The sequence below is a fragment of the Salvelinus alpinus genome, chromosome 5 (assembly GCF_045679555.1).
Source record: "Salvelinus alpinus chromosome 5, SLU_Salpinus.1, whole genome shotgun sequence".
NCBI classification, from domain to species: domain Eukaryota; kingdom Metazoa; phylum Chordata; class Actinopteri; order Salmoniformes; family Salmonidae; genus Salvelinus; species Salvelinus alpinus.
The window spans coordinates 35598911-35620396 of record NC_092090.1 but is presented as its reverse complement, the minus strand read 5'-3'; the positions used below and the strand labels follow the sequence as shown (position 1 = coordinate 35620396).

The 21486-nt window shown below is 44.1% G+C and overlaps 1 protein-coding gene across 3 annotated transcripts; it reads right to left on the bottom strand.

Annotated features, from left to right (window-relative positions):
• Window positions 1-3355: 3355 nt before the first annotated feature.
• LOC139576014 (cytochrome c oxidase subunit 5A, mitochondrial-like) lies at window positions 3356-19974 on the bottom strand. Of its 3 annotated transcripts, none has more exons than XR_011675045.1 (6): window positions 19289-19447; window positions 9598-9714; window positions 9303-9424; window positions 7009-7150; window positions 6147-6271; window positions 3356-3489 (listed from the first exon to the last, which is right to left on the bottom strand). XR_011675045.1 is itself a non-coding variant. In XM_071401599.1 (5 exons), exons 1-4 carry the CDS (start codon window positions 19356-19358, stop codon window positions 6158-6160), a joined length of 423 nt encoding a protein of 140 aa, XP_071257700.1. In that variant the 5' UTR covers window positions 19359-19974; the 3' UTR covers window positions 3356-3489; window positions 6147-6157. The 3 variants fall into 3 exon arrangements, 1 of the variants encoding a protein (XP_071257700.1); XR_011675046.1 differs by having other exon boundaries at window positions 7009-7147; XM_071401599.1 differs by lacking the exon at window positions 7009-7150 and having other exon boundaries at window positions 19289-19974.
• Window positions 19975-21486: the final 1512 nt, after the last annotated feature.

The following is a 21486-nucleotide window of genomic DNA, read 5'->3' as shown; positions in this document are numbered from 1 at the left end:
AACAAACCTTTCTGGTGATCGTATTTTTATTTAACCAGGAAGGGCTCATTGAGATTTGAAATCTATTTTTCAAGAGCGTCCTGGCTAAGATAGTCAGGTAAGATAGACAGCACACAATTACAGACATGAAAAACTACAAGTAATCTTGTAAAAACCATAGAATTTATATATATATATATATATGAGTATAACAAAATCATAAAACAGCAAAATTAAAAACATTGACAGGTCAGAGAATAAGCCTCAAACCTTCATCGGTGATTTAAAAACACCAATCGGGACAAATTCTTCCAGTTTAAAAGTATTTTGTAAGGCGTTCCAAGTCGATGGCGCAGAGTACATAAAAGCCCTTTTACCAAATTCAGTTCGGACATTTGGAACAGTTAGCAGGATAGTCCTGCGAACGAAGAGAGTACCCACCACATTTATGAACAATAAAAATGCCCAAATAAAATGGTAGTAAACCCAAAATGGCTTTGTAAATAAAAGTATACCAGTGACTACGAGTGACTTGAAAAGGCCAGCCAACCCTGGTATATAAAGTGCAGTGGTGCGTAAGGGTTTTGCAGTTTAAAATACATCTCAATGCGCCATGGTAAAGGGTGTCAATTGATCTCAAACACTGAGTGGAAGCATTCATATATAAAATATCCCCATAGTCTAGTAAAGGCATAAATGTAGCTAATACTAGCCTCCTGGCTTCAAAAGAAAAACGGGCCTTATCCCTAAAATAAAATCCCAACTTCAGCCTAATCTTTTTTGTAAATTGTTGAATATGCAATTTAAGAGGCCATCAATTAAATTTCCAAGATATTTATGAGGTTAGTCTCAATCTCATTGCCCTGACAGGTAGTAATAGGTGTAAGGTTCAGAGATGTATTTCTTGCTTTAGAAAACACCATTAGTTTAGTTGTCAGTATTGAGGATAAGCTTCAATTGACACAAGGTATGTTGAACAGTATATAAAAAGCAGTTTGCAAGTTCTGGAAAGCTTACAGACAATTTAAGAGACATGAGCCCATCAAATTGAGTGCACTGAGTTCTATCAGACAGATAGTTAGCAAACCATGCAACTGCATGCTCCGAAAGACCTACACTCAACAATCTCTGCCTCAGTATAGCATGATCAACTGTATCAAAACCCTTAGAGATCAATAAAAAGTTAGACACTGTGCTATTTTTTGTCAAGGGCTTCAGTGATATCATTTAAAACCTTCATGGCTGCAGAAATTGTGCTATGCTTCTTCCTGAAGCCCGACTGGTACATTGATAAAATAGTATATAAAAACTATTTTAGCTGTTCACTAAAGGGTTTCAAGTATTTTCAACAGGGGTGACAGATTTGAGATTGGCCTATAATTATTTAAAAGAGTTGGATCTCCCCCTTTTAAAAGTGGTAGGACAAATGCTGATTCCCAGATCTTTGGAATGTCATTATATTCCAGGGTTAGAGTGAACGGATTTGTAAGTGGTTCAGCTATGAAATCAGCTGCCAGATTTAAAAAGCAGGGATCAAGAAGATCAGGACCTGCAGACTTTCTCTGATCTTTATGTACCTCCTGCACGTAGAACGGCAAAAAGCTCAAAGTTTGACCAGCTCTCGCTGGTTCATCCACACAGGGTTGTACAGAGACAGAGAACACTGAATCAAACAGCCTACCAGATGATACAAAGTGCTAATTGAAACATTTCAGTTTTGTAATATACAGCAACAGTCCTTCAATACACATGATAGTAATTCATTAACATTACTGTTTCCAGACATACTTAGCCTTCCAAATCTTTCTAGGGTCATTCAGGTTATCAGTGGTAACAGACATAAAATATTCAGACTTGGCCTTCCTGAGAAGAAAATAACTTGTTTCTTAACTGTCTAAAAAGAAGGCAATCAGTATTATCATAGTCATTATCAAATTGTGTCAGATCAGTGCAATATTCAACAAAAAGGGGCCACCTAACAGAGATAGTGCAAAACTACCTTTAGGCTAGTGTAACAGTATAACTTTAGTACGTCCCCTCGCCCCGACCCGGGCGCGAACCAGGGACCCTCTGCACACATCGACAACTGACACCCACGAAGCGTCGTTACCCATCGCTCCACAAAAGCCGCGGCTCTTGCAGAGCAAGGGGCAACACTACATATTGGTTTCAGAGCAAGTGACGTAACTGATTGAAATGCTACTAGCGCATACCCGCTAACTAGCTAGCCATTTCACATCCGTTACACTCACCCCCCTTTCAACCTCCTCCTTTTCCGCAGCAACCAGTGATCCGGGTCACGGCACCAATGTAACAGTATAACTTTAGTACGTCCCCTCGCCCCGACCCGGGCGCGAACCAGGGACCCTCTGCACACATCGACAACTGACACCCACGAAGCGTCGTTACCCATCGCTCCACAAAAGCCGCGGCTCTTGCAGAGCAAGGGGCAACACTACATATTGGTTTCAGAGCAAGTGACGTAACTGATTGAAATGCTACTAGCGCGTACCCGCTAACTAGCTAGCCATTTCACATCCGTTACACTAGCACCTATTGATGAAGGAAACTTCTTCCCGGGGGCCTTTTGTTAAGAGCCCCAATGCTTGCTCTTAATGTTGACACACATCGCTTGCGGTAAGGTTTTGGAAATAAGGAACGCATGTTATCATTCATATCAGCGTGAAATAATTTTGAAAAAACTAAATGGTTAAATAAACACCTTTAGGGTTAGTGTTTCCACACAGCCATATCACCATGTTTACAACACTTGACGACCACCAGTGCTATTTAGCAATCTAGCATGTGTAACGTTAACTGGGAGGACGCACACAGCATATGGATCTGTGCAAGTCTGCTAGCTAATGTTACAGTAAGTAGTTTTATTTGGAAGATTAGTTCGCAAAAATGAGAGTTAAGGGCCATATCGTTCAAAAACCGGTCCATAAGCAATGACTGACGTGTAACAGCCAGCCGTGGGCGAAGCTACCTGCTGAACACCCTACCGAGAGAAGGGTTTGAGAGCTAGTGCAACACCTGACAGAATAACAGGACCCCTCTGCATTGAATCAAAGTGAATGCTGACCAAACACATTGTTGGAATTGATCCCTTTGTCCTCAACTTTCTTGAACTACAGTTTCAACCCAGCAGTGTTCTGAGGTGCATCAAAGCACATACTACTAGATAAGTTAAATGTTTGGGTCTGCCATACGTTCATGTAAACATAAGATTATCAGTGTGTTGTGTATGTCAGTGGTCTGACAAAATCCTATAATGGATTTAATTGAACAAAAGTTTGTTTGGAAATTGAACATTGAGACCTTTGAATGAATGGGTTACATGCCAGTAAATCAACCTTACCATTGAGACAGCAGAATCAATAGATATTTCTTTATTAAATCCATAATTTTGTACACAACAGGAGAGTGTGGATTAAATCAACATCACAGACACCAGGACAAGGCAGAGACTTGAAGAGAAGTGGTTCATCTCGTTGGACACCAGATGACCTGAGGGTAAATGAAAAGGAAACATTTAATTCATTATTTAAAATTAAGAGAATTGTAAAGGGCCCCGAAGATGTAACATGCGTTTCCCAAAACACCATGCAGAGAGAGAACGTTCTCTAAGTGTGTCGTTGAGGCATGTACACTGCTCAAAAAAATAAAGGGAACACTTAAACAACACAATGTAACTCCAAGTCAATCACACTTCTGTGAAATCAAACTGTCCACTTAGGAAGCAACACTGATTGACAATAAATTTCACATGCTGTTGTGCAAATGGAATAGACAAAAGGTGGAAATTATAGGCAATTAGCAAGACACCCCCAAAAAAGGAGTGATTCTGCAGGTGGTGACCACAGACAACTTCTCAGTTCCTATGCTTCCTGGCTGATGTTTTGGTCACTTTTGAATGCTGGCGGTGCTCTCACTCTAGTGGTAGCATGAGACGGAGTCTACAACCCACACAAGTGGCTCAGGTAGTGCAGTTCATCCAGGATGGCACATCAATGCGAGCTGTGGCAAAAAGGTTTGCTGTGTCTGTCAGCGTAGTGTCCAGAGCATGGAGGCGCTACCAGGAGACAGGCCAGTACATCAGGAGACGTGGAGGAGGCCGTAGGAGGGCAACAACCCAGCAGCAGGACCGCTACCTCCGCCTTTGTGCAAGGAGGTGCACTGCCAGAGCCCTGCAAAATGACCTCCAGCAGGCCACAAATGTGCATGTGTCTGCTCAAACGGTCAGAAACAGACTCCATGAGGGTGGTATGAGGGCCCGACGTCCACAGGTGGGGGTTGTGCTTACAGCCCAGCACCGTGCAGGACGTTTGGCATTTGCCAGAGAACACCAAGATTGGCAAATTCGCCACTGGCGCCCTGTGCTCTTCACAGATGAAAGCAGGTTCACACTGAGCACATGAGCACGTGACAGACGTGACAGAGTCTGGAGACGCCGTGGAGAACGTTCTGCTGCCTGCAACATCCTCCAGCATGACCGGTTTGGCGGTGGGTCAGTCTGGTGTGGGGTGGCATTTCTTTGTGGGGCCGCACAGGCCTCCATGTGCTCGCCAGAGGTAGCCTGACTGCCATTAGGTACCGAGATGAGATCCTCAGACCCTTTGTGAGACCATATGCTGACACATGCACATTTGTGGCCTGCTGGAGGTCATTTTGCAGGGCTCTGGCAGTGCACCTCCTTGCACAAAGGCGGAGGTAGCGGTCCTGCTGCTGGGTTGTTGCCCTCCTACGGCCTCCTCCACGTCTCCTGATGTACTGGCCTGTCTCCTGGTAGCGCCTCCATGCTCTGGACACTACGCTGACAGACACAGCAAACCTTTTTGCCACAGCTCGCATTGATGTGCCATCCTGGATGAACTGCACTACCTGAGCCACTTGTGTGGGTTGTAGACTCCGTCTCATGCTACCACTAGAGTGAGAGCACCGTCAGCATTCAAAAGTGACCAAAACATCAGCCAGGAAGCATAGGAACTGAGAAGTTGTTTGTGGTCACCACTTGCAGAATTACTCCTTTTTTGGGGGTGTCTTGCTAATTGCCTATAATTTCCACCTTTTGTCTATTCCATTTGCACAACAGCATGCGAAATTTATTGTCAATCAGTGTTGCTTCCTAAGTGGACAGTTTGATTTCATAGAAGTGTGATTGACTTGGAGTTACATTGTGTTGTTTAAGTGTTCCCTTTATTTTTTTGAGCAGTGTATATACTGATAGGATCGAAAGAAAGGCAGCGCTGCTCTTGGGCCAGCTTTCTCCATTGAAATCTTACTTTAAAGCTGCAGTATGTAACTTTCTGGCCAACACAACCAAGTTCACATAGAAATGGGTTATAGATCTGTCACTCATTGAAAGCAAGTCTAAGAAGCGGTAGATCTGTTATGTGCGCTATATCTATGCTTCCCGGTCTTAAGTTTAGTTTTAGCATCTTTTGGTTTTGTACACCAGCTTCAAATTGATGAAGACTATTTTTGGTTATGGAAAAGTAATTTCAGAGCAGTACAATGACTGCTTGCTTTATCAAACTGAAATTAGGCAAACTATTTGAATTTTAGCAACCAGGAAATGGCGGAGCAATTTTCTGCACATTGCACCTTTTTAACATTAGAATTATTCCACAATACTGACGCTGTATCAGCTCCTAGAGATATTATCACCTACAGCTGCTAATATTGAGGCAGCTTATTCTAATGCACTAATTAAAACTCGAATGAACATAATTGATTTCAATATAGGCCAATGTAGCCTATACTGTAGGTAGGCTATTTGTCTTTTGATGCAGTCATCTCGGGTTTCATGTGAAGATCTTGATCCTTCGCTTGTTTAACATTTACAGAGACATTGCCAACTTCGTTGTTAAGTTATCTGGGGTCACAAAGACTGATAAACATTTTGATTCTATGTTTAGCGGAGATCTGTGTATAACGTCACACGGTAGGGGGGAAAACACATTTAACGATGCACTTCCCTGTTCTACAAGTGGTCTGAGGCAGTTGGTAAATAAAATGTTTAAGTGCTGCTTCAATAAAAATCTTGGGACACAACTCGGAGATTTAATGATGCCCCTACAAAGGTTGTAACGATGAACTTAGCCTTAAAATGCTTTTGAGAAACCGGGGCCAGAGCATTTGTTTTTCAATGTGTAAGCACTCACCCAGAGGATGTCTATAACATGTCCATGCCCAGATCCTCAGGTGTGGAGATACCCAGCTCAATCAGAGTGGGCTGCAGTTCTTGAATCAGGTATGGGTAGATATCTTTGTGGGGACCAGATTTGTCCTGTTAAAGAGAGGACGATAAAATTCACCATAGGGAATATTACAAAAAAGGCATACAGGTTGAAGACTATCATTCTAGAAGTTTCCTAAATTACTAGTATATTATGTGAATAAATTCAAAAGGAAATGAAATCCAACTTATTTTACATGTTAAACGCCTTTTCACAAGAAAATGACATACAGAACAAAAATATAAACGCAACATGTAAAGTGTTGGTCCCATGAGCTGAAATAAGATCCCAGAAATGTTTCATATGCGCAAAAAGTGAATTTTTCTCAAATGTTTACATCCCTGTTAGTGAGCATCTTTTTATTTTACCAGGCAAGTCAGTTAAGAACAAATTCTTATTTTCAATGACAGCCTAGGAACAGTGGGTTAACTGCCTTGTTCAGGGGCAGAACGACATTTTTACCTTGTCAGCTCGGAGATTCAATCTTGCAACCTTTCAGTTACTAGTCCAACACTCTAACCACTAGGCTACCTGCCGCCCCAGCATTGCTGCTTTGCCAAGATAATCCATCCACCTGACAGGTGTGGCATATAAAGAAGCCGATTAAACAGCATGATCATTACACAGGTGCACTTTGTGCTGGGGACAAAAAAGCCACTCAAATGTGCAGTTTTGTCACAACACAATGCCACAGATGTCTCAAGTTGAGGGAGCGTGCAATTGGCATACTGAAAACAGGAACGTCAACCAGAGCTGTTGCCAGAGAATTTAATGTTTGTTTCTCTACCATAAGCTGCCTCCAACATCGTTTTAGAGAATTTGGCAGTACGTCCAACCGGTCTCACAACCACGTGTAACCGCACCAGCCCAGGACCTCCACATCCGGCTTCTTCACCTGCGGGATTGTCTGAGACCAGCCACCCGATCTGCTGATGAAACAGGAGTATTTCTGTCTGTAATAAAGACCCTTTGTGGGGAAAAACTGTGTCTGATTGGCTGGGCCTATGCCCTCCAAGGCCCACCCACTTTATTAGTGGATTTGTCTGTGAATGGAAGTCATTTAAATAATTTATGCTCAGTAATCTGTACAATTTTCAAATTTAACCATCTGGAACAAAAACACCCGAATATGATAAACATGTAGAATGTCTCACCCATGTGGAAGCTAGGTGAATTGCAATAGGCGCACACACTTGGGAGCTAGGCCCACCCAATCAGAATGAGTTTTCCCCCACAAAAGACATTTATTACAGACAGAAAAACTCCTCAATTTCTGGGATTTTATTTCAGCTCATGAAACATGGGTCCAACGCTTTACATGTTGCGTTTATATTTTTGTTCAGTATATTATGGACATTTTCTGAAATTACAATGCAGAAATTGAAATTATTTTCCATTTAGATATAAAAGCAGTGAGTATATCCACACTTATGTAGTTCTGTCCTTGAGCTGTTCTTGTCTATTATGTCATGTTTAATGTGTGGACCCACGTGAAGTGTAGCTACTGCTTTCACGACAGCTAATGGGGATCCTAATACAGTGCAGTCAGAAAGTATTCAGACCCCTTGACTTTTTCCACAGTTACATTACAGCCTTATTCTAAAATGGATGAAAGTTGTTTCCCCCCCTCAATCTACTCACAATACGCCATAATGACAAAGCAAAAACAGGTTTACAAATTTGATATATCAATCTCTCAATATAAAAATAATTAACATATGTATTCAGACCCTTCACTCAGTACTTTGTTTAAGCACCTTTGGCAGCGATTACAGCCTCGTGTCTTCTTGGGTATGAGGCTACAAGCTTGGCAGAGTTTCTCGCATTCTTCTCTGCAGATCCTCTCATGCTCTGTCAGGTTGGATGGGGAGCGTTGCTGCACAGCTATTTTCAGGTCTCTCCAGAGATGTTTGATCGGGTTCAAGTCCGGGCTCTGGCTGGGCCACTCAAGGAGATTCAGAGACTTGTCCCGAAGCCACTCCTGCATGGTCTTGGCTGTGTGCTTACGGTCCTGAGCGCTCTGGAGCAGGAGTTCAAGGTTTTGTACTTTGCTCCGTTCATCTTTCCCTTGACCCTGACAAGTCTCCCAGTCCCTACCACTGAAAAACATCCCCACAGCATGGTGCTGCCACCACCATGCTTCACTGTAGGGATGGTGCCAGGTTTCCTCCAGGCGTGACGCTTGGCATTCAGGCCAAAATAGTTCAATCTTGGTTTCATCAGACCAGAAAATCTTGTTTCTCATGGTCTGAGAGTGCTTTTAGGTGCCTTTTGGCAAACTCATAGCGGGCTGTCATATGCCTTTTTACTGAGTGGTGGCTTCCGTCTGGCCACTCTACCATAAAGGCCTGATTGGTGGAGTGCTGCAGAGATGGCTGTCCTTCTGGAAGGTTATCCCATCTCCACAGAGGAACTCTGGAGCGCTGTCAATGACCATCGGGTTCTTGGTCACCTCCCTGACCAAGGCCCTTCTCCCACGATTGATGTTTGGCCGGGCGGCCATCTCTAGGAAGTCTTGGTGGTTCCAAACTTCTTCTATTTAATATTGATTGAGGCCACTGAGTTCTTGGGGACCTTCAATGCTGCAGACATTTTTTGGTACCTTCCCCAGATCTGTGCCTCAACACAATCCTGTCTCGGAGCTCTACGGACAATTCATTCGACCTCATGGCTAGGACCTTATATAGACCGTTGTGTTGTGCCTTTCCAAATCATGTCCAATCAATAGAATTTACCACAGGTGGACTCCAAGTTGTAGAAACATCTCAAGGATGCTCAATGGAAACAGGATACACCCTGAGCTCAATTTCAAGTCTCATAGCAAAGGGTCTGAATAATTATGTAAATAAGGTATGTTTATTCTTAATAACCGTTTTCGCTTTCATTATTGTGTGTAGATTGGGGGGGGGGGGGGGGGGAAATCATTTAATCCATTTTAGAATAAGGCTATCGTAACAATGTGGAGAATGTCAAGGGGTCTGAACACTTTCTGACTGCACTTATACAATTCCAAAATATATACACGTTTATTTTATTGAGATAACTTCACTAGGAGTTGGTAGGGGAAGCTGTGTAGCTCACCTTGACTGCCTCGAGGATGCGGATAGCACTGGCCAAGTCATTCAACCTTCGGCAAGCACGAAGAGCTGAGTCGAGGATTTTGGGTTCAGGTACCAGGTCATAGCCAATTAGTGTGTTCATGCCTATGGGATGTGGAATGGGATTCAAGCATACTCCGTTATACATTTAATCAAATATGATAGTTTAAAAAAAATGTTATCTGTCTATCCGTTATTCTCCAACTCAGGCTGAAAGAAATTACTGTAGACCTTCGGCAAAAGTGCAGACTTATTTTCAATATTCTTTAGAAGATCACCTTTCTTCAGCTCCCAGGCATCAATGTCTGGCTTGCTGAAATAAGTGACCCAACGGGCATCGAACTCCTCATCTGTCTCCACCTTGGCATGGGAGTAGCATCGGGAGGCCAAAGGAGCTGCAACATAGAAAACAAACATTAGATAATATAGAGGTCGAGGCCTATTCTTAGATGCTTGACTGAAAAAAAATATACACACACTTCAATTCTCATGAAAAAGCAGGTGAGCCATAACCTACACCTGCTGTCAGACATGTCATCTCACTACCAGCTGATTTCAAATGTGATTTTTGCAGCCCAGGATGTTGTTTTGAGGGGAAACTGACCTGTAAACATCACATGCATAATTGCAATATCAAATGAAATTGTATTTGTCACATGCACAGAACACCTTACAGTCAAATGCTTACTTACAAGGCAGTTAAAAAAAGAAAAAAAGAAGAAGAAATAAACAATGAAAGAGCAGCAGTAAAATAAGAAGTGAGGCTATATACAGGGGGTACCAGTACAGAGTCAATGTGCGGGGGCACTGGTTAGTCAAGGTAATATGTACATGTAGAGTTATTAAAGTGACTATGCATAGATGAGAGTAGCAGCAGTATAAAAGAAGGCAGGATACAAGTAATCAGGGTAGCCATTTGATTAGATGTTCAGGAGTCTTATGGCTTGGAGGGGTAGAAGCTGTTTAGAAGCCTCTTGGACCTAGACTTGGTGCTCCGGTAACGCATGCCATGCGGTAGCAGAGAACAGTCTGTCTAGGGTGGCTGGAGTCTGACAGTTTTTAGGGCCATCCTCTGACACCGCCTGGGATAGAGGTCCTGGATGGCAGGAAGCTTGGCCCCAGTGATGTACTAGGCCGTACGCACTAGCCTCTGTAGTGCCTTGCGGTCGGAGGCCGAGCAGTTGCCATACCAGACAGTGATGCAACCAGTCAGAATGCTCTCGGTGGTGCAGCTGTAGAACGTTTTGAGGGTCTGATGACCCATGACAAATCTTTTCAGTCTCCCAAGGGGGAATAGAGTCATGCCCTCTTCACGACTGTCTTGGTGTGCTTGGACCATGTTAGTTTGTTGGTGATGTGGAAGCCAAGGAACTTGAAGCTCTCAACCTGCTCTACTACAGCCCTGTCGATGAGAATGGGGGCGCGCTCGGTACTCTTTTTCCTGTAGTACACAATCATCTCCTTTGTCTTGATCACATTGAGGGAGAGGTTGCTGTCCTGGCACCACACGGCCAGATTTCTGACCTCCTCCCTATAGGCTGTCTCATAGTTGTCGTTTGTCACTGTTGTGTCATTGGCAAACTTAATGATGGTGTTGAGTCGTGCCTGGCCGTGAAGTCATGAGTGAACAGGGAGTACAGGAGGGGACTGAGCACGCACCCCTGAGGGGCCTCCGTGTTGAGGATCAGCGTGGCGGATGTGTTGTTACCTAACCTTACCACCTGGGTGCGGCCCGTCAGGAAGTCCAGGATCCAGTTTGAGGGAGGTGTTTAGTCCCAGGGTCCTTACCTTATTGATGAGCTTTGAGGGCACTATGGTGTTGAACGCTGAGCTGTAGTCAATGAATAGCATTCTCACATACAGTGGGGAGAACAAGTATTTGATACACTGCCGATTTTGCAGGTTTTCCTACTTACAAAGCATGTAGAGGTCTGTCATTTTTATCATAGGTACACTTCAACTGTGAGAGACGGAATCTAAAACAAAAGTCCAGAAAATCACATTGTATGATTTTTAAGTAATTAATTTGCATTTTATTGCATGACATAAGTATTTGATCACCTACCAACCAGTAAGAATTCCGGCTCTCACAGACCTGTTAGTTTTTCTTTAAGAAGCCCTCCTGTTCTCCACTCATTACCTGTATTAACTGCACCCGTTTGAACTCGTTACCTGTATAAAAGACACCTGTCCACCCACTCAATCAAACAGACTCCAACCTCTCCACAATGGCCAAGACCAGAGAGCTGTGTAAGGACATCAGGGATAAAATTGTAGACCTGCACAAGGCTGGGATGGGCTACAGGACAATAGGCAAGCAGCTTGGTGAGAAGGCAACAACTGTTGGCGCAATTATTAAAAAATGGAAGAAGTTCAAGATGACGGTCAATCACCCTCGGCCTGGGGCTCCATGCAAGATCTCACCTCGTGGGGCATCAATGATCATGAGGAAGGTGAGGGATCAGCTCAAAACTACACGGCAGTACCTGGTCAATGACCTGAAGAGAGCTGGGACCACAGTCTCAAAGAAAACCATTAGTAACACACTACGCCGTCATGTATTAAAATCCTGCAGCGCACGCAAGGTCCCCCTGCTCAAGCCAGCGCATGTCCAGGCCCGTCTGAAGTTTGCCAATGACCATCTGGATGATCCAGAGGAAGAATGGGAGAAGGTCATGTGGTCTGATGAGACAAAAATAGAGCTTTTTGCTCTAAACTCCACTCGCCGTGTTTGGAGGAATAGAAGGATGAGTACAACCCCAAGAACACCATCCCAACCGTGAAGCATGGAGGTGGAAACATCATTCTTTGGGGATGCTTTTCTGCAAAGGGGACAGGACGACTGCACCGTATTGAGGGGAGGATGGATGGGGCCATGTATCGTGAGATCTACACCAACAACCTCCTTCCCTCAGTAAGAGCATTGAAGATGGGTCGTGGCTGGGTCTTCCAGCATGACAACGACCCGAAACACACAGCCAGGGCAACTAAGGAGTGGCTCCGTAAGAAGCATCTCAAGGTCCTGGAGTGGCCTAGCCAGTCTCCAGATCTGAACCCAATAGAAAATCTTTGGAGGGAGCCGAAAGTCCGTATTGCCCAGCGACAGCCCCGAAACCTGAAGGATCTGGAGAAGGTCTGTATGGAGGAGTGGGCCAAAATCCCTGCTGCAGTGTGTGCAAACCTGGTCAAGAACTACAGGAAACGTATGATCTCTGTAATTGCAAACTAAGGTTTCTGTACCAAATATTAAGTTCTGCTTTTCTGATGTATCAAATACTTATGTCATGCAATAAAATGCAAATTAATTACTTAAAAATCATACAATGTGATTTTCTGGATTTTTGTTTTTGATTCCGTCTCTCACAGTTGAAGTGTACCTATGATAAAAATTACAGACCTCTACATGCTTTGTAAGTAGGAAAACCTGCAAAATCATCAGTGTATCAAATACTTGTTCTCCCCACTGTAGGTGTTCCTTTTGTCCAGGTGGGAAAGGGTAGTGTGGAGTGCAATAGAGATTGCATCATCTGTGGATCTGTTAGGGCAGTATGCAAATTGGAGTGGGTCTAGGGTTTCTGGGATAATGGTGATGTGAGCCATGACCAGCCTTTCAAAGCACTTCATGGCTACAGACGTGAGTGCTACGGGTCGGTAGTCTTTTAGGCAGGTTACCTTTGTGTTCTTGGGCACAGGGACTATGGTGGTCTGCTTGAAACATGTTGGTATTAGACTCAGACAGGGAGGTTGAAAATGTCAGTGAAGACACTTGCCAGTTGGTCAACGCATGCTCAGAATACACGTCCTTGTGAATGTTGACCTGTTTTAAAGGTCGGCTGCGGAGAATGGCAGGTAGCCTAGTGGTTAGAGCGTTGGACTAGTAACCGAAAGGTTGCATGATCGAATCCCTGAGCTGACAAGGTAAAAAAATAATAATCTTTTGTTCTGCCCCTGAACAAGGCAGTTAACACACTGTTCCTAGGCCGCCAATGAAAATAAGAATGTGTTCTTAACTGACTTGCCTAGTTAAATAAAGGTTAAAAAAGCGTGATCAGTCATCCGGAACAGCTGATGCTCTCATGCATGTTTCAGTGTTACTTGCCTCGAAGCGAGCATAGAAGTAATTTAGCTCGTCTGGGAGGCTCGTGTCACCGGGCAGCTCTCTGCATTATCCCAACTTGGCTTTGCAGGGAAGGAATGTCTATTTACAGCAGTCCAGCTAACTGGGTCAGAGGTCAATGCCAAGACACTTAATATATTTTGACAGCCCAAATCTAGCCATAACTGAGTGTAAACAGATCAAGAGCAGTAGATGGTGTAGGACATGATCATACACTGGTTTGACCGCAAGGTCTAGAGCAGTGGTTCTTAACCTGGGTTCGATCGAACCCCAGGGGTTCGGTGAGTCAGTCTCAGGGGTTCGGCGGAGGTCAAGACACACATCCGACTCATATGATTCGTGATGACACGCCCCGCTTGGCCATCATTGGCTGCAGGTGATCACGCTACATCGCTTGGCCTATCTGTGCTGCAGGGAATTTGGTGCGCTCAGTAGTCGACTTGTGACTGTCGTGATGGTACGTCTTGTGATTTCTTTCTTAATATTTTAATCCCTTCATACTTACTATGTCGAGCAAAAAAAGAAAGTGGTCGGACGAATATGTACAATATGGATTCACATGTATAACGGAACGTGATGGGAGTCAGCGTCCTAACTGCATGATTTGCAATGCCAAGTTGAGCAATTCTAGTCTAGCACCGGCAAAACTAAGAGAACACTTCCTTAAGCTGCATGGAGATGGAAAATACAAGAACACAACGCTCGCTGAATTCAAGGTGAAGAGAGCCAGATTCGATGAAAAGGCTACTCTGCCTGTTCTCGGCTTTGTACCCATCAACAAACCGATCCTCACAGCATCGTACGAAGTTGCTTACCTGATCGCAAAGCAGGGCAAACCACACACCATTGGTGAAACACTCATAAAACCAGCTGTGTTGAAGATGGCGAATATCATGCTGGGAAAAGAGGCTGAAGTTAAGTTATCCCAAATTCCTCTTTCAAATGACACCACATACGTTTCCAATCTAAGCCAGCTTGCTGTATTCGTGCGCTATGTGAAAGACGACGTGATAAAGGAAGATTTTTTTATTTTGTAAGCCTCTTACAAAATAACAACAACAACTAAGGCAGCCGATGTGAAGAAACTTGTGGATGACTTCTTCAAAGACAACAATCTTTCGTGGGATATAGTTTCTGCAGTTTGTTTGGATGGAGCTCCAGTCATGCTGGGAAGAAAGTCTGGTTTTGGTGCGCTAGTGAAAGCCAATGCACCACACATCATTGTTACGCATTGTGTTCTGCACAGGCATGCGTTGCCTCCAAAACTGGCAGAAGTATTAAAAATTGTAGTGGAATGCGTGACCTATGTGCGAACTAGTGCTCTGAGGCACCGCATCTTCAGTGAGCTGTGTAAAGAAATGGGCTCTGAATTCAAGGTTCTTCTGTACCATTCTAACGTTCGGTGGTTATCCCGGGGACAGGTGCTGAATCGTGTTTTTGCCGTGCGTGTGGAATTAGCCCTGTTTTTGCAAGAGCACCAACATTGTCATGCAGATTGCTTCAAAAATTCTGAGTTCATTCTCATTTTAGCATACATGGCTGATATCTTCGCAGCTCTCAATCATCTCAATCAAAAGATGCAGGGCGGTGGAGTCAACATCATCGAAGCGGAGGAAAACCTGAAGGCTTTTCAAAAAAAGCTACCGTTATGGAAACGACGAACAGAGAACGATAACTTCGCAAACTTTCCCCTGCTGGACGACTGTGTAAGTAAGATCGAAGATGTATCTGGAATCGGAGACATTTCTGTACCCGCGGAACTGAAGCAAGCAATTGCCACGCACTTAGATGAGCTTGCAAAGTCTCTTGACGGATACTTCCCTACAAGAGAGTCATATCCAGCATGGGTGAGACAGCCGTTCACGTTTAGTGTTGAGACAACAGATGTCAATGATGAATACCTCAATGAAATCATTGAAATTCAGCAGAGCCAGGTTCAACAGCAACTCTTCAGAACAACAATGCTTTCAACGTTTTGGTGTCAACAAATGGTAACGTTATTGCTAAGAAAGCTCTGGAGATTTTCATACCGTTTGTTACAACATATCTTTGCGAGCAATCCTTTTCGAGGATGCTGGACATAAAAACGAAGAAAAGGAACAGACTTTGTTGCGAAAATGACATGAGAGTGGCACTTGCCAAGGTGAAGCCGCGCATTTCTGAACTGGTCTCTGAAAGGCAACAGCAGAAGTCACACTGATTTGCAGTAAATATTCATTATTATGTTTTTGTGTGAAAATCATGTTGATGATTTTGTTCTTTGAACACACGGTGTTGATGTTGATGCACGGTTCATTTTGTGCACCAGTAAAATATATACCTATGGTTTGAATTTGAAAAAAACATATTTTATTTTTCCAATTAAGAAGGGTTCGGTGAATGCGCATATGAAACTGGTGGGGTTCAGTACCTCCAACAAGGTTAAGAACCACTGGTCTAGAGTTTCTGCGCATTGTTGTGCACCAGTGTTGCCAACTTAGCGACTTAGTCCCTATATTTAGCGAGTATTCAGACCCCTTTAGCCACACATTTATAAAAATAAAAAAAAATTAAAATGTAAGACTAGCGACAAATCTAGCAACTTTTTCCTGGCGTTATTGGAGACTGACGTGAAAGCACGTATTGTTCTTACTCTTCTCAACGAGCAGAGGGTGCTGCTGTGGCCCCACCCCTGTCCCAAAGCACTCACAGGCGGCCCAGTCCTCACGCAGCAGTCCCTCCCAGCTGCAGTCAGAGCAGGAGATGTTCACCCCTCCGCATCCAGACTGCAAATGAATCACGCATGCGGGAAGCCGCCGCTGGCTGATCACAGCCCTGGCTTACATTCAGGGCGGGATGCAAATGTAAAATGTTCCATCTAAAATCACTGCACAAAAATAAATCACTGCATTTGACTCACACAGCCTCAGTCACTTACTCACCTTGTCCACTGTGTGTGTGCCTATGGCATAAGCTGGCTAGCTCATGTCTTTGTCTAAACTGTACGCTCAAAAATACAGAAAGGAGTGGGAATCAAACCCTGAATTCAAAGGCTGGTTGAAGCCGTTTATTGGAGATGATACACGGGCATACTGCCTGTATTGTAAGGCTGATTTCTACACCAAACTTAGTGATGTAAAGAAAACACATGACAACTCAAAAGGCAAAGCCTTATAACAGTTCCACCCAAAACAAGCTGCCATTTATGGTTTAAAAAATTGACTGCAAAAAAGGCTGAGGCCACCATGGCATTAGCTATCGCTGAACACTGTTCCATGCTGGCATGTGATCACATTGGAGCTGCTTTCTCAGACTCCATTGCTGCTACCCACTTCAAAATGCACAGGACAAAGTGCACAGAAATGATTAATGGTGTTCTAGCACCATACCTTCTGAAAAAGTTGGTAGACAGACAATTGTATCAACATTTCTGGGGCTTGTTGAGTTGGAGATGCCAAATCTATAGCCCGTGCTGTTGTGGCTTTCCTCGAGAAGTGGTCTTAAAAAAGAGAAACTCCTGGGGATAGGGACTGACAATGTCTCTTATGACAGGGATTAACAATGGGGTCCATAAAGTGCTGGAGGAGTATGGCCTCATATCTGGTTCTTATTCGCTGTGTGTGCCACTCTCTGCAGCTTGCTGCCAATGACACCATCCCCCGTAGTGTGGAGTACTTGGTACGAGAGACTTATAACTGGTTTTCAGTGTCTCCAAAGCGCAGGGAGGCCTACAAGGCCATATATGAGACCAACAACTGTGGGGAGAAACCTTTACAGATAACAAAGGTGTGTGCCACACGTTGGCTCTCCATTGAACCCACGGTTTCACGCATTTTGGATCAGTGGGAGGAGCTTAGGCTGCATTTCGCAGTCACCAAGTCCAGTGAACACTGCTACATGACTGAGGTTTCATGTGGTGATCCTCAAAACATATTGTATCTGACTTTTTCAAAGTCAGTGCTGGGTGAGGTACAGTTGGCCATCAAGGCTTTTGAGGGAGAGCAAGTAGATCCTCTTAAGCTACTTGACAGCTTGGTTAGCCTGATCAAGTCTGTGAGCAGCAGGGTGCTGAATCCACTGGCAAATGTTGATGTAATCAAAAGGGCCAATAGATGGATACATCAGTCCCAAACCGTACCTTGGTTACATTTGAGTCAAAGGCAGCTGAGCTCCACCTTGCGCCTGAGGATGAAAACAATGTCCGAAAGCGGTGTGTAGCCTTAACCATCTCCCTCACTAATGAGTTGAGGGTGAGACTGCCAGACAACATCGAAGCATTGCAGTACATGTCAGATTCCAATGTGGAGGAACCTCTAAAGCACAATAAGAAGAAAAAATAGCCACACTCCTTGGCTACTCCCCTGCAGAGATAGACAAGATTGTCCAGCAATGGCGTGCCATCCATCTTAATGAATGGAAAGAGACAAAAAAAAAAAACACTGGACTTCTGGAGTGAGATTTGGAAGTTCAGGGATGCTGCTGCTATCAACCTGTTTCAAGAACTTGCCATGGCTGCTGTGTCTGTGTTGTCCTTGCTACACTTGAATGCTGAAGTCGAGAGAGAATTCAGCCAGATGTGTGGTAAAAAGCAAACTTAAGGGTCTGCAAGGGCATCCGATTTTTAACTCCATCCTGTACATTCGATATGGACTGAAGCTGTCTGGTTTGCTATGAGCACCAGCTGCCTGATAATGTTTTGCAGCTTTTTGGCACATCAGCTGCTTACTCATTTAAGTCAGCTCCCTCAGTTGCTGAACCTGCCATAGAGAGCCTTGACCAAAATGACGATGACCCACTCTTTCTGTGAGACAGCACAGCATGTGTGTGTGTGAGGGGGGTCTGAAAAAAAAACTATTAACCTGAATTAGGGCCAGACTAGTTACCATAATTTTCTCACATTGCCATTGACAGTTTTTTCTAATGTCTCTTTTTGATCCATTTAGATTGTATACAATTTTTTTTTTTTAAAGGTTATGGTTAAAAAGGTTCATGTTTTACTGTGACTTGTTGTAGGCTCCTAAGTGGACCAGAAGGTTAAAAACCAAACCAAATTAAGAAAAATACAAATACAAATACAAAAAAAAAAAGTAACTCCGCCAGAGTGTCTCTTTTGGGTCACTTTTGCCAGTCCCAAGCCCGGATAAAGGAGGAGGGTTGGAATTGTGACATTAAAAAAACCAAGAATCGACAGATGAAAGTTCTAAACATATTTAGGGTGTTTTTTACTAAATGTGTCTCTCCCGCGACGTTATTCCTACAGCGTCCATCACAATTATATATACATGGCCAATTATGCAAATTAGGTGATGACGTCATTTGGCGACTTCTAGGACAGCCAATAGCTACTTTCCTTACTGAGGAGTTGGCAACACTGCTGTGACTCCATCAAAACCGAAGCATGGGTCATCACAAGGACACATGCAAGTTTACTAGCTGTCTGATGGTTCTATACATTCACACTGGATATGGCATCAATTTAAGAACGTGAAAACTCTACACTATTTATGGGCACCAAGAAATGTTACTTTAGATCAAATGAAAATCAATGTCACCCTGACGCAAACGTTAGTCCCATTGACTTAGCTTTAGCTAGCTATATAGTTAATGCCATCTAGTCTAATCAGCGGTGTATGATCAGAATACATTTGTGACTTCATATACTTACCGCAATGCTTCGAATTTGCCTAAACGTTCAAACTATATATATCATGTCGAGTTTTGTAAAGACTACCGTAACGTTACATACCATTTACGACTAACGTTAGCTAGCTAGCTTGGTGGCTACTTGCTATGGACAACTGGCAAGCTAACACGAAAGGCAAACCGTTTTATGAATAAATAAGACAATTAATAGGCTTTGCCGTCAGTCCTACCCGAGTAGCATGGTCGTGTCCGCGTTAAACTCCGTATCCCAGAGGTTGAAAGTCGAACAGCTCTGAACATCTTGCCGACCGGTGAGAATCAGTGGCTAACGGTGTCGTATGCTAAGAAACCGATTCAGAGGGACATTGAAAAGGGAAGCAATTGCGTCTGCGCAAAACCCAGGGCCTACGTGCTAGGAGACAACCGCGCGACAGAGTGTGGTAGGCTGTTAGCCTCATGTTTGGTGGTCTTAACTGCCATTTGGAAATAAATGCATACAATGCACATACACCTTCAGGTAATACATTCAACCCAGGGTCGTTGCAATATAATTGCAGTAAATACACACTCCCATAGCAGTGTTAACCTGCCTAACGCAGTAAATAAACTGCTAGGCTACATTACCCACTGATAACTGGGGCATTCGAAGGTCTAAGGCACTGCATCTCAGTGCTAGAGGTGTGACTACAGACCCTGGTTCGATTCAAGGCTGTATTACAATCGGCCGTGATTGGGAGTCCCATAGGGCGGCGCACAATTGGCCCGGCGTCCTTAGGGTTTGGCCGGGGTAGGCCGTCATTTTGTAAATAAGAATTTGTTCTTAACTGGCTTGCCTAGTTAAATAAAAACACTGCATTGCTTGCAATATGGTTTTGGAAGCATATAAACGTATCTTTCCTATCAGTGAGAAATCATTTTCGAAAAACAAAGCCTCAATTGATACACACCATTTTATAGGGTTAGGTTCCCAGACGGCCATATGTCCATGTTACAGCGCTTGTGTACAGAGGGAAGAGAGATTGGACGACCTGTGCTAATTAGCTATCCCTCTCTGAACACCTGTGTGTAAACGGACAGCCTGGTCTCATTGACTAGACGTAAAATAGTAAATGCCAATCCGGGACACTCAAATTAGTATATGTTACATCTGGTATGTTTACATGAGACAGAAGGTTACTTAAGGCATAAACTAATGGAGAGTGGGTGGGTTGGCGTATAACGTGAACATCTAGCAACCTAAGGGTTTTGTGTTAATCTCATCATTGACAATTTTAGCGTTTGAGCTAATTAGTAACTTTGCAACTGCTTACTACCTTTTAGCTAAACTCAGCAAAAAAAGAAACATCCCTTTTTCAGGACCCTGTCTTTCAAAGATAATTTGTAAAAATCCAAATAACTTCACAGATCTTCATTGTAAAGGGTTTCAACACTGTTTCCCATGCTTGTTCAATGAACATGCACCTGTGGAACGGTTGTTATTAAGACACTAACAGCTTACAGACAGTAGGCAATTAAGGTCACAGTTATGAAAACTTAGGACACTAAAGAGGACTTTCTACTGACTCTGAAAAACACCAAAAGAAAGATGCCCAGGGTCCCTGCTCATCTGCGTGAACGTGCCTTAGGCATGCTGCAAGGAGGCATGAGGACTGCAGATGTGGCCAGGGCAATAAATTGCAATGTCCGTACTGTGAGACGCCTAAGACAGCACTACAGGGAGAGAGGACGGACAGCTGATCGTCCTCGCAGTGGCAGACCACGTGTAACAACACCTGCACAGGATCGGTACATCCGAACATCACACCTGCGGGACAGGTACAGGATGGCAACAACAACTGCCCGAGTTACACCAGGAATGCACAATCCCTCCATCAGTGCTCAGACTGTCTGCAATAGGCTGAGAGAGGCTGGACTGAGGGCTTGTAGGCTTGTTGTAAGGCAGGTCATCACCAGACATCATCGGCAACAACGTCGCCTATGGGCACAAACCCACCTTCGCTGGACCAGACAGGACTGGCAAAAAGTGCTCTTCACTGACTAGTCACAGTTTTGTCTTACCAGGGGCGATGGTCGGATTCACGTTTATCGTCGAAGAAATGAGCGTTACACCGAGGCCTGTACTCTGGAGTGGGATCGATTTGGAGGGTCCGTCATGGTCTGGGGCGGTGTGTCACAGCATCATCGGACTGAGCTTGTTGTCATTGCAGGCAATCTCAACGCTGTGCGTTACAGGGAAGACATCCTCCTCCCTCATGTGGTACCCTTCCTGCAGGCTCATCCTGACATGACCCTCCAGCATGACAATGCCACCAGCTATACTGCTCGTTCTGTGTGTGATTTCCTGCAAGACAGGGATGTCAGTGTTCTGCCATGGCCAGCGAAGAGCCCGGATCTCAATCCCATTGAGCACGTCTGGGACCTGTTGGAT

What these genes read in the sequence shown, in the direction of transcription:
- LOC139576014 (XM_071401599.1), bottom strand. Translation starts at nt 19,358, where the DNA reads ATGTTCAGAGCTGTTCGACTTTCAACCTCTGGGATACGGAGTTTAACG. An exon ending in GACACGACCATGCTACTCGG is followed by an intron (nt 9,715 to 19,288) that starts GTAGGACTGACG and finishes TCTATGTTGCAG; the next exon opens with CTCCTTTGGCCTCCCGATGC. An exon ending in GCATCCTCGAGGCAGTCAAG is followed by an intron (nt 6,272 to 9,302) that starts GTGAGCTACACA and finishes TCTCTTTAACAG; the next exon opens with GACAAATCTGGTCCCCACAA.